General features: G+C 34.7%; 2 protein-coding genes across 2 annotated transcripts; one reads left to right on the top strand and one right to left on the bottom strand.

The window, feature by feature from the left end:
- Window positions 1–2507: 2507 nt before the first annotated feature.
- LOC111388485 (UDP-glycosyltransferase 86A1) lies at window positions 2508–5658 on the top strand. The gene is made up of 2 exons (XM_023013208.1): window positions 2508–3338; window positions 4561–5658. Exons 1-2 carry the CDS (start codon window positions 2819–2821, stop codon window positions 5508–5510), a joined length of 1470 nt encoding a protein of 489 aa, XP_022868976.1. The 5' UTR covers window positions 2508–2818; the 3' UTR covers window positions 5511–5658.
- LOC111388484 (pentatricopeptide repeat-containing protein At2g32630) lies at window positions 5645–12307 on the bottom strand. Its single transcript, XM_023013207.1, has 3 exons — window positions 12206–12307; window positions 8659–10823; window positions 5645–6137 (listed from the first exon to the last, which is right to left on the bottom strand). Exon 2 carries the CDS (start codon window positions 10648–10650, stop codon window positions 8788–8790), a length of 1863 nt encoding a protein of 620 aa, XP_022868975.1. The 5' UTR covers window positions 10651–10823; window positions 12206–12307; the 3' UTR covers window positions 5645–6137; window positions 8659–8787.
- Between the last annotated feature and the right edge of the window lie 119 nt (window positions 12308–12426).

Raw genomic sequence — 12426 nt, 5'->3', positions numbered from 1 at the left:
AAAAAAAACAAAAAAAAAAAAAAAAAAAAAAATTTTTAAAAAACTGAAGGGTCCAGAGACCGATGGGGACCCCCTTGGGTCTGCCCCCGACTGACTTGACATCGTCTTTATAAGTATGTTTGCAATCTTATTTGTATCATGTCTCTAAAACTCCAGGATTTCAACGATATAAGCTTGCAGAATTAATGAGCTAGTTTAAATTATACAACATTAAACCGAGCCGTATATTTTGTTACCCATTATTTGTGGGGGTATCTATATTGTAAAAGGCATAAGAAGTGGATGTTAAGCCTCGAGGTTCAAGGCTTATGAGCCTAAACTTGCCTAGATAAAGCCTAGGTAAATACGATTATGCTACATGTATATAATAGTTTATATATACATGATGTGTGTGAGATATGATCGGGTCAAAATTTTTTCAGCCAAATAGAAAAAAGCTTCCCCATTTTTTTGACACCTTATCTATATGTAAACTATTATATAACTTCTTATATACAAGTAACATTATTTAATTAAATAAGGTCATGCATACCTAAAAATTTATAGAAACTTCATATATATTTTTAAGGTTTTCAATACAAACATCGTTCGGAAAATCATAAATATACTGAACGAATAATACTTTGTTCCTAAACGGAGAAATATACGTTCTTGGGTTGGATTTAAGTTAGGGTGGATTTTTTATTGGACTTTTCCCTTTTTAAATTTTAGCAACGATTAAACATTTTGTTGGCCTGAACTTTAAAACAAGAAAATACTATTTGCCAATCAAAAAGGTGTATGCCGCTTCTGCCTAGGCGCACTGTAGACAGTCAATGTATAGTTAATCATCTTTTTTCCCATGTAAGCATGAAGTGGGGGTGCTTTCTTCATGCCTCATGTCTAAACGTGCTTAGACGAGCATTTTTAAACACTTAGGATAATATTGCTTCGGATGCAGATAATTAGCAATTTTGTTAATGTTATGTGCTACTTTACAACGATAGGAAGAGGACAGGAGCAAGAGGAGGCATATGGATAAATTGAGCATCAAAGACATTCGAAATTTCATCTTTAATGATACCTTTTTTCTTTTTTTATTTAGAGATAGTACCGGAGACAATTGTTCTATCTATTTTGATATTGAAAATCAAGGTAGTAGGGATAGGGTTAAGTGTCGGCGATAGAGTGGGAGAATGGGGTCGAACAACTGGACAAGCACTTGAAAAAGGACTTTGCAATTAGTAGCCTTTTATCAAGATATTGATGCAAATATTCCATTCCACCTCTTGGAAAGAAAAATAAATAAAAGCAAAATTGTATGTGGGGGTCGGTAGTTGGGTGGGTAGGGTTAAAGGCAACACAAATCATTCTCTAGTTTAAGGTTGATAAACATTTGATGTTTTGTATATATGACTTCGATTCAAATCAGAGTATCAAGAAGATAGAAATCAAGTTTTACAATTATTTTTACATCGACTGCCTCCCTCGCACCCAGAAGAATCTTATAACCCCAATTCATTTCTTCTCTGTTTCACTCAATTATTGACCTCTAATTATTTGGTTTCTGTGTCAATTGTTAACTGGAATGTGGACCACCTTCACCCTCTACTTGTTTCTTGGCTTCGCCTCTCACCATCAAAATAATATTTTTGCACAAACTAATTATTAGCATTCATCTTTTCTAGTATCTATATTTCTTTAAAAGTCTGAGCATTTAAAAATAGCACATAAATAATTTATATTTTTATAGACTATTTAATTTATAAATAAATAAAAATGTTTGTTAGACAAATTTATATTTTTATGAAAGCAGCTCAAATATATAGCATTGAACTTGATCTTTCAATAGTCTTCTAGTCTTAGAATAAAAGAAGTAGTGTCCGCCTCGGACATCTGCAGCATCCTCCCATGCCTTTTTCGGGTACGGGCACAACTCTTATTTGAACAAAGTGACAAAAAAGTGCGATTTTTGTTGTCCAATAGAACAAACACTAATAGCTTAAGCCGTGGCTTTCTTGTGATCTCAATAATGTTTAATTAATACATCAAAAGCCTTATTAGAGTAAAAACCTTTCATGTAAAAACAAATACATAATATGTTTCCCATACTTCATTTTCTTCGAGTATTATTTGACGTTAGATATCTATATGTGGTCGTCCTTGAGTTAAAAAAAAAAATGAGTGTCTAAAAAGAGTTACAATCTGCTAGTCCCGAATGATTATCATTCATCTTTATAGTTGTCCTTGAGTCAAAAAAATTTACACATCATGAAAAGTGACAAGACAAAAACATTATAATGCTAAACAAATTGACTTACTTGGACGGGATAAATGAGCGGTCAAAGAGATTCATGTGCACTCTAGAGCAGCACTTGTCTAAGATCAACTTAAGTGGTCGAGCCTATGTCATAATTTGTGCAAGCGACAACCTACACGTTTTATTTATTTATTAAAAAAAAAAAATATATATATATAGAATTATAGAAAGGAGCTTTACAACTAATGGTCACGAATCAAATTGTGCTTTTCCATGCACTTTAAATTAATTTGTGATAATCCGGAATCCGGATCAATTTGAGATGCCAAATTCTCCCATTCACCATTAAAACAAGGGAATTAAGCAACCAACTATTGCCAGGTCAATCCACATCTATTTTTCAACAAAATCTCCATTAAAAAACTATTATCCGCTCTCAGTTTTATTGATCTTTGCAATAGCTTTCCAGTTGGTGGTGTTGGTGGTTGGCAAAAGAAATCCCTTTATCCCTTTCTCCGACAATGCTATTGTGAATATAAGGCACCCAAATTCGGCCTAACCCACCGGGAAATTGATTAAATGGCGAATACTCACCGGCGGCCACATGCAATTATGATTCCATACCCTTACCAAGGTCACATCAATCCCTTTGTCTATTTGGCCATGAAATTGGCATCTCAAGGCTTCACAATCACCTTCGTCAATACCCAATTCGTCCATTTTCGAATTTCGAAAGCCCAAACGCAGAACAATAGAGAAGACATTTTCACCAAAGCGCGTGAATCTGGTCTGGATATTCGCTACGCGACGGTTTCCGATGGTTTTCCGGTGGAGTTTGATCGGTCGGTGAATCACGATCAGTTTGTGGAGGGTTTGCTGCATGTATTCTCGGCTCATGTGGATGAGCTTGTAGGGAATTTAGTTAAATCAGATCCGCCTGTTACTTGTATAATTGCTGATACTTTCTATGTATGGACATCCGCCATTGCCACAAAGTATAATCTTGTTAGTGTGTCTTTTTGGACTGAACCGGCTCTGGTTTTGTCTTTGTATTATCACCTGGAGCTCCTCAAGAAAAATGGCCATTTCCCTTCCAATGGTATGCCCTCATTCCCTCTATCTCAATCTCAACAAGAAGCCTACTATTTTTTTTCCTTAGTATTGAAACCGGAGTTCTAAAAATGTAAAGTAAATCATGGACGTAAAAAGAATAAAGCTCGGCTAGACGATAATGCTAAATATTTTTTCAAGTGTTCACATAGGCTTGCTTTTTAGTATGCTGATTTGAAATCTTTCGAGGGCAATTAAGCTTAGTAATGGACAAATAATGAGAGTGATAAGAAGGTGCCAAGCTTAACTCGACATCTTGATGTACTTATTCTTGTCTTACAAAACTAACATAACCATTATCGTTGGACTCGAACTTCTTAAGGATGGCGGAATGGTTTGCGATTTGACATTGAAATTTGAGACAAGTTTACGTGTTTTCGAATATTATTGTGAGAATACCAGTGTTTGAGGGGATTGGAGTGGTTGTGACTTGTGATTGGCCAATTTACATATTGGTCGGTCCAATCGCTTTCAATTGAAGTGCATATTAGGTAGATATGTTTTTAATAGAATGATGTTAGGTGAAATTTTGTGATATGCTCAATTAAATGTGAAATTATGTTATTTATTTAATTGTGCCTCTCATTTAGTGACATTTAAATGTCACCTAAATTTATGTTGTAATACTCTAAATAATATTATTCTTTTTGATATGCACATCTTAATACTTTCAATTGTGTCTTAATTTTTTTGCATGTGGCCTTTATTAATACTTTACAATGCTACTTCTGTTAGATAATCGCAAGGACACCATAGATTATATACCAGGAGTGAAGGCTATCGAACCAAGCGACCTTATGTCATACCTTCAAGCGGCTGACATTAGCACGGTGGTACACCGGGTAATTTATCGGGCTTTCGAGGATGTGAAAAAGGCAGACATCATTATCTGTAACTGGTTGTGACTTGTGATTGGCCAATTTACATATTGGTCGGTCCAATCGCTTTCAATTGAAGTGCATATTAGGTAGATATGTTTTTAATAGAATGATGTTAGGTGAAATTTTGTGATATGCTCAATTAAATGTGAAATTATGTTATTTATTTAATTGTGCCTCTCATTTAGTGACATTTAAATGTCACCTAAATTTATGTTGTAATACTCTAAATAATATTATTCTTTTTGATATGCACATCTTAATACTTTCAATTGTGTCTTAATTTTTTTGCATGTGGCCTTTATTAATACTTTACAATGCTACTTCTGTTAGATAATCGCAAGGACACCATAGATTATATACCAGGAGTGAAGGCTATTGAACCAAGCGACCTTATGTCATACCTTCAAGCGGCTGACATTAGCACGGTGGTACACCGGGTAATTTATCGGGCTTTCGAGGATGTGAAAAAGGCAGACATCATTATCTGTAACACAGTTCAAGAACTAGAATCTGAAACACTTTCAGCCCTGCATGTCAAACAGCCAACCTACGCAATTGGACCCATTGTCTCTGCAGGATTCAGCAAGCGGACCGTGTCCACAAGTCTATGGTCCGAGTCGGATTGCACCCAGTGGCTAAACACCAAGCCCAGTGGCTCTGTTCTGTACGTTTCATTTGGAAGCCATGCACGTACCGCTAGTAGAAAAGATATTATGGAGATAGCTCATGGTATTTCACTGAGTGGGGTGAACTTCGTTTGGGTGATACGACCCGATATTGTGAGCTCTGATGAAACCGAAATTCTTCCTGATGGATTCGAGAAAAGCATGAGAGGAAGAGGGTTAATTGTGCAATGGTGTAGCCAAATTAAGGTGATTTCACATCCGGCGATTGGGGGATTTTTATCGCATTGTGGATGGAATTCTGTACTGGAAAGTATATGGTGTAGTGTGCCGTTAATTTGTTTTCCATTATTCACCGATCAATTCACTAATCGGAAATTAGTGGTTAACGATTGGAAAATTGGGATTAATCTCTCCGATAAGGCATCAATTACGAGGGAAGAAGTGGCGGAGAAGATTAAACGTTTAATGAGTGGAAAAAGTTCAGAAGAGTTAAGAAATGCAGTTAAGGAAGTGAGTAGTAGACTAGAGAACGCATTAGCAAGAGATGGATCATCTCATAGAAATTTCAATCTTTTTATTGAGGATTTGAAGGCCAAATTGCAGAATACATATGGGCCTGGGGATGAATCAACAAATCATGTTTGGGCACCGTAAGCAAACAATTTAGTGCTTTGTTTAGTTATAAAACAAATGGGCCAAGAAAGCCCATTAATTTTTCCTCTCGTTTTTTCTTTGTCATTTTATCCACCTTGCAACTACTTGTTAATATGAATATGAACGAAAAGATATATAGAATTGTTTATGGATTTATAGTCTTGAAATTTGAAAATGACAGGGCATAATTTACATACAGAGCAGTATTTATATTCCCAACGCCCATACTGAATGTACATGTAAAGGAAAATGGAGTAGAGACGGGAAAAGCTCCATATCATAAAGATCGCTTGATTCGCATTCCCATACCGATGTCATATTACTCTATTTACCAATCTAGCCATCAAGCTTGCTTCAAAGGGCTTCATCGTGATAATAAATTTGTTTATCACAATCCCACAATAATGATCCCAGTACTTGACTCGATTTCTTTGGTGATGCACAGAAATCCAGTCTTGACATGCACTAGACCACCATCTCTGACAGTTTTTCTACGGGATTTGATCGACTTCTCAACCTGGAAGTGTTCTGGAAATCTATGTTGAGAGATTTCCCGTTGGAGTAGATGAAGTTGTTGGAATCCATCTTCAGTCCATTTCTTGATTGCTAACAAATTCTACTTAGTGCCTGCAAGAATTGCCAAGAGTGTGATACTGATTTTTTACCAACAGAATTCAAGAATGATATCAAAGATTAAGGGCTGATAATTCCTTAGTGCAATAAAAATGAGGTTCTTTCGACATTGTGAGTGGAATTCAATACTGGAGAACATATGGTCCAATGATTAACACAATTACATACGATAAACCTACAAATAGAAAATTAGTGGTCGATGATTAGAAGATTCGAATTCATCTTTGTGATCAGTTGCAACAGAGGAAGTTGCAGACAAGGTCAAGAGCTTGATGAATTGAGAAACATCGAATGGCCTGAGGCAAGATATTGAGGAAGACTTTGCAGGTTGTATTGAGGATGTATGGATCAACACGCAGATATTTTGATCAATTCCTCAAGGATTTGAAAGCTAAAGTCCTTGCTTAATTTCAATTTCCAAGTATTGTGACATTTTACCGATAGTCTGCTTTTAAAATTTTTCAAGTCTAGCTAATCAATTAATTTAGTCATAAATTATCTAGTGAAGTCCGCAAAGAAAACCGTGCATCCAAAAAAATTTCAAAATTAACTACTGTAAGTACTTGTCATAAAAATTGAAAAAGAAGCATTACTGTAATATCCCGAATTTTTATTACTAGTAAGATTAAAAATTAGGACTTAAATACGCTATTATTAAAGTCTAATGACCTTATTAATTACTAACCAATAGTTTGAGGGCCTAAGTGATAAGTTAATTTGAAAGTTAAATAAAATTATATGTAAAATATATGTAAATATGTCAATTAGATATGAATAAAAATTATTATTTGACCACATGCATTATTCACCACTTTTTCAGCAAAGTAATTGCTTTGACCACATAAACTAAAGTAATTGATTAGACCACATGCATTATTTATACCAAGATTCAAGCCAAGTCAATTGATTTGATCACATGATTAAATGAATTGATTTGACAACTTTCAAGACATACACCAATTATGCTTTGATCATGTCTAATATCTAGCCATTTCCTTTCAATTTTCCATACATGGTCCAAGAATTTGCACTATAAATAGAAGTTAAACTCAAAATTGGAGTATCCCTCACCAATTATTTACACTCTTCCTCTCTATCTCTATCACTTTGTTTCTACACCTTTACTTTTTCTCTTATCTTTTTTATATTAAATTTAGTCATACACTTACACAATCACACAACCCGGCACACGGCTCAAGGATCTCCCTCCAACAATCACTTCTTCTATCATTTTTGAATTATCAAGTGAAAGGTAAGTTTAGTAGTACGAATTGTTCTTTCATTATTTAAATTACGGAAATTTATGTTATGAATATGATGACACGAAAATTCTAGCTATGATTATGATAAGGGTCCTATATGCGTAGTTCAAAGGATCGGAATTCAGTAGCGCTTCGCACGGGAATTATAGCCACGAAGTTCAAATTTTAATTCTCGTGTCTCTATATGTATGTTATGATTTTCCGTAATTAAATATGAGATGGAAACTCATTATTATTCATTTACTGAGATTTATGTCTCATATGTATATGTTAAATATTTTATAGGTAATTAAAAGAGGCGGGTTTAGAGCGATCGGAGGTGGATTATGCTTGCGTGATTGAAAATGAATAATGATTTAAGTAGTTAAAGATTTTTAACAATGTTTATCATATTTTCTTTAAAATTTGTTTTAAACCTTTCACATTCAAAAGATATTATGATTTATTTTTTTTATTTTATGAAAGTATTATTTTACGGTACGTGTATAATGATTCCAAAGGTAAAAATTTGGGTCGTTACAATTACACATAAGATTGAGCATTACAATACTGCTACAAGGGATTTACATCAAAGAAGTTCAAATTTAAATATTTACAAATATTATTCTCGTAATACATCATTAAAAAATACGTGTGGAAGTAGATAGTTAATCTTGGGTCGATTCATTGCTTTAATGTGAAGTTCGCAATGACTGGAATTAAATGAAAGATTTTCTTCTTAAAAAATAAAAAATTAATATATAATTTTCTGCATTAGAGGACCAATTTTAGTTGAACTAACATGCCAAAGCTAGGAGCCTAGGACTACTTTATCTGAGCTTAAAATATATATCATGTGTTGTCACCATATTGGCACTATGGATGCTTCAATTCTTGTAAATATTACAGTAACAGGCTACTTCAGAGTTTCTATGCAACATGATTTACCAGACATTCATTTCCAGTTTTTGGATAATTTCTTTGTTCAATTATCAATTCTGTATCTTTCGAAGATTGCAAGATTTGTTAAAAATATAAAGTTTCAAATTATAATTTAGTTGTGTGCTTCATATTTGTAGACCAATAGATTGGTATAACTTTGTTCTAGGTTTCAAGCCTCGGACGTTACTCGGCAGCTTGTGAGTAATCTATTCAGAGTTCGACAGCACCAAATATTTCCTCCTAGAGAAGCCAAAACTGTCACAATATAACAGTTTTTCAAGATAAAAGGAAAGAACAACAGGAAAGAATAAAGAGGCCATCTCTGCACTTACTTGTTTTTCAACTTCGTCAATCACTGGTGAGGAGATCCAAGCAGACAAAAATGTAGTCAGCAGAGAGAAAATGGCTGATAGAAAGCCACAGGCCCAAGTGCCAGTATGATTATGGTTGATTTCTTTTCCTCAACTGACTCTAAAATAAGGTCTAGAGCCATGAAGACTGCCGACAAGAGAAGAGTATACAGTGTCATCAGGCGTCAAACCAGCCTCAATCATCTGGTCATATAATTTGAAAGCTTCATCTGATCTTCCCTCTTTTGATAAGCCTGAAATCAATGCCGTGTACGACACAACACTCGGAATTAATCCCTTTGTAGGCATCTCTTTGAACAACTTCAGAGCCTTGTCTATCTGTCCGACTATACATTCTCCATGGAGAAGAGAGGTGTATGTATAAACATCTGGCAACAATCTCCTAGCTTCCATCTCCTTTCTTAGTATATTTGCTTCCTTCATCTTACCTTTCTTGCAATATCCATCTATCAAACTATTGTATGTCACAGTATTTGGTTTTTCTCCCTTACTCTCCATCTCATGGAACATCCTCTTTGCTTCAACAAAATTCCCTTCCTTGCTATATATATCAATCAGAGTAGTGTAAGCAACAGTGTTTGGGGCCACGCCATTATCTACCATTGAGAACAGCAAACTTTTTGCTTCCCCGTGCTGATTTAGTCTACACAACCCAGTGGCAATTGTGTTGTAAACATACACATCTGCTTCAAGTCCTTTCTGCTCCATAACCCCTTGAAGTCTCCAAGCTTCACGGATCATCCCTTGCTTACAATAACCATCCATCAGTGTATTAAATATTACTCGATTCAAGTCAATTCCTTTACTTTGCATCTCATTGAGCAAAATCTCAGCTGCATCCATTTTCCCGGCTTTGCACAAACCATTTATAAGAGAACCATAAGTGTGAACATTTGGATCAAGGCCTTTCTCCACCATCTCGTCGAACAAAGCAAATGCCCTTTTCACATTACCCAACTTACAGTACCAACTAATCATTGAAGTGTAGGCATGGACATCAGCCTCTACTCCATTCTCAATCATTTCCTCAAATGTTTTCTCAGCGTCTTGAATCTTGCCAGATCTCAAACACCCATCAATCAAAAGAGTATAAGTTGCTACATTGAAGTCCACTCTTGCTTCCTTCATTGCGGCTAAAATATCTTCCACTCCACTAAAATCGAACTTTTTTACATATGCATCTATCAATGTATTGTAAGTATACACATTAGGTTTGATCCCTTTACCAACCATATCATCCATCAATTTTCTCGCTTTATCAACCTCTCTTCTTTTACACAAACCATCAATCACCATAGTCATTGAATAAACTGTAATTTCCACATCTGACTCCACCATTCTTTGAAAGAAATGAAAAAATAACTCATATTTATTGCATCTCTTGAGTGCAATCAAGTAAACCATGCAAGATCGCTCATCAATCTTATATTCATTATTAACCATATGTTCAAAAATCTCCAAACCCTCCTCAAACCTCTTATTATCAGCATAAACTCTAAATAACATATCAAAGAGCTTCACAATGATTTTGGGTTCTTCACAACTTTCACCCACTAAAGAAGCTATCTTTGAAACTGGGCATCTGAGATCATCATCAACAACAACAGCATGCAATATATTCTTGGCCTCTGCAAATTTTCTGGTTTTGAATAACCTCAAAATGAGTGTAATATGGGCTTGAACATTTGGTTTCTGACGCGTGATAGACTGATTGGTTTGCAGGAATTTGAAGAAGTGCAAGCAAGACCAGGCTGGAACAAGAGGATTTGAGAGAACGAGGTTGATTATACCGGAATTAAGATTTGAAATCAGAGCTGGTGAGATTAGAACAGATTTTGGAGTAGAACTAATCAAGGCTTTTGAGACCAAATTGGCGATTCCATGATCTGATGTCGAAGCTAAATTCGTCCTGAAAACTTGTTTCACAGTATTGTAAAACTTTCGGGTTGGCATTGATTTTTGTGATACAGTAGGCTTTGAAAACCAGAGACAACGAACAGAGCTTGCTCTTTTGCTTCAGAAATTTGATGCTTGGCCAAGTACTGAACATAAGGAACAATCTACATACCACACAATAAATGCACATTTCCCATCCAGGAAGCTGTGTCTACTTCTTGTTCTCTCAACTGGAAAAACAATCATATGACTCTGTTAATGCAAGATATCCAATCATGAGACATCAACTTCTTTATACTAAGGGATGAATGCACAGTAGTTCCACAGCCTGTGGATAATTTAGAATTCGGATTCTCAATCTTTATTTCTTGACATCTAGGTTCTTGTTTTTTCAATCTTGTCTCAATCACAGATATTTTTAACAGATAATATTAGGATGTTTTCATAAAACCAATAGCTGAAATTTCATCTTGGTTGATATCTAGGAAAAGAAACAAGTTCATGTCTATTTTTGTGCGTGTGTGTGTGAGAAAGAGAGAAGGATAAAATTAACTGCAGAAGGCAAAGAAAAGCCAAACAAATAAACTAATAGAGTATCGACGGCTCTCTATCTCTGGGGGCAAATGTCGTGTTTTGATTTGAACTATTTATTGGGAGTCTCATAACAAAAATTGTTTATATACACCTACATACAACTAGATCAAAATACTATAAAAAATGAAACAAGTTTTTACAATTGTTGCCTACAGGTTTTCATACTTACGAAACGCAGTATAATTGCAACATTATCGATCTTATAAAGAGCAATGCAACATTTCATCTACTCGTGGAGGGGTTGTACAAAGTCAGTACATGAGAAGAACAAAATTAGAGTGATTGGCACGGGTGAAACAAGATTACAAGGTATACCACAATAAAACGAATCAAAATCATTATTATAAAAATTTTGAAAAATTATTAAAACCTGTAAGTAATATATATAAAAAATACATCTACAGGATGATGATATGCCATCAAACGATAATAAATCCATCAGTAGCTTTCACTTTTCATGATATACCACATCCATCTGGCACAATTTTAATGAACATACAAGAAAATTGGGTGAAGATATGCCATGAATTATTTACACCAAGTAGCTAAGCCTATTCGATAAGGCGTTTAAGCACAGTAAATTTGCTTTTGGAATTTGGAATGGACACAGAACTCTAAACTGTAGCTATAAATAATAAAAGTATAATAGTTTCTTGATTCCATTTTGAAGAACTCCAATTTCTTCCGGGTAAAAGTAGTGCAAATTCACTTCGTATTAAAATCAAAAAAATTTATAAGTTCATTCATCATGGTCAAAATTTTCATTTCTTCCGCAGAATCCTGATCTAAGTCACAAACTCTCCACATTATGTAATTCACAAGCTTAAAACTCGGTTGGTAAACCATAAGAAATCATACACTTCATTGATAAAAAATAATAATAATAAATTGAACGAATAAGGAGCGATATCTAAGTCAATCTATGCATAAGAATTAAAATGCAACATTGTAAAATAAAATAAAATGAAATACACATTGAAATTGAAGCAACAAAAAAATAAGGACGATAATAATTTACCAAACAGCTAGATGACGGCCGTATTGTTCGCCGGCTGTTGATTTGGCGGTACCATAGACAAGGAAGGGAGAAGACGGGATTGATCTGGGAATGGGAATTGATTTCGAGAAATTTGGGCTAGATTATGGGTTTTGGGATTTGGGCCTATATAAAAGGGGCCGCTTACAAAAATACCCCTAAAATTATAAATCTTTTGAAAAAGTACATGAAAAATATTCTGG

This window comes from Olea europaea, unplaced genomic scaffold, assembly GCF_002742605.1.
Source record: "Olea europaea var. sylvestris unplaced genomic scaffold, O_europaea_v1 scaffold500, whole genome shotgun sequence".
Lineage (NCBI taxonomy): Eukaryota > Viridiplantae > Streptophyta > Magnoliopsida > Lamiales > Oleaceae > Olea > Olea europaea.
The sequence above is the reverse complement of the archived record's forward strand: the minus strand, read 5'-3'. Positions and strand labels throughout refer to the sequence as shown.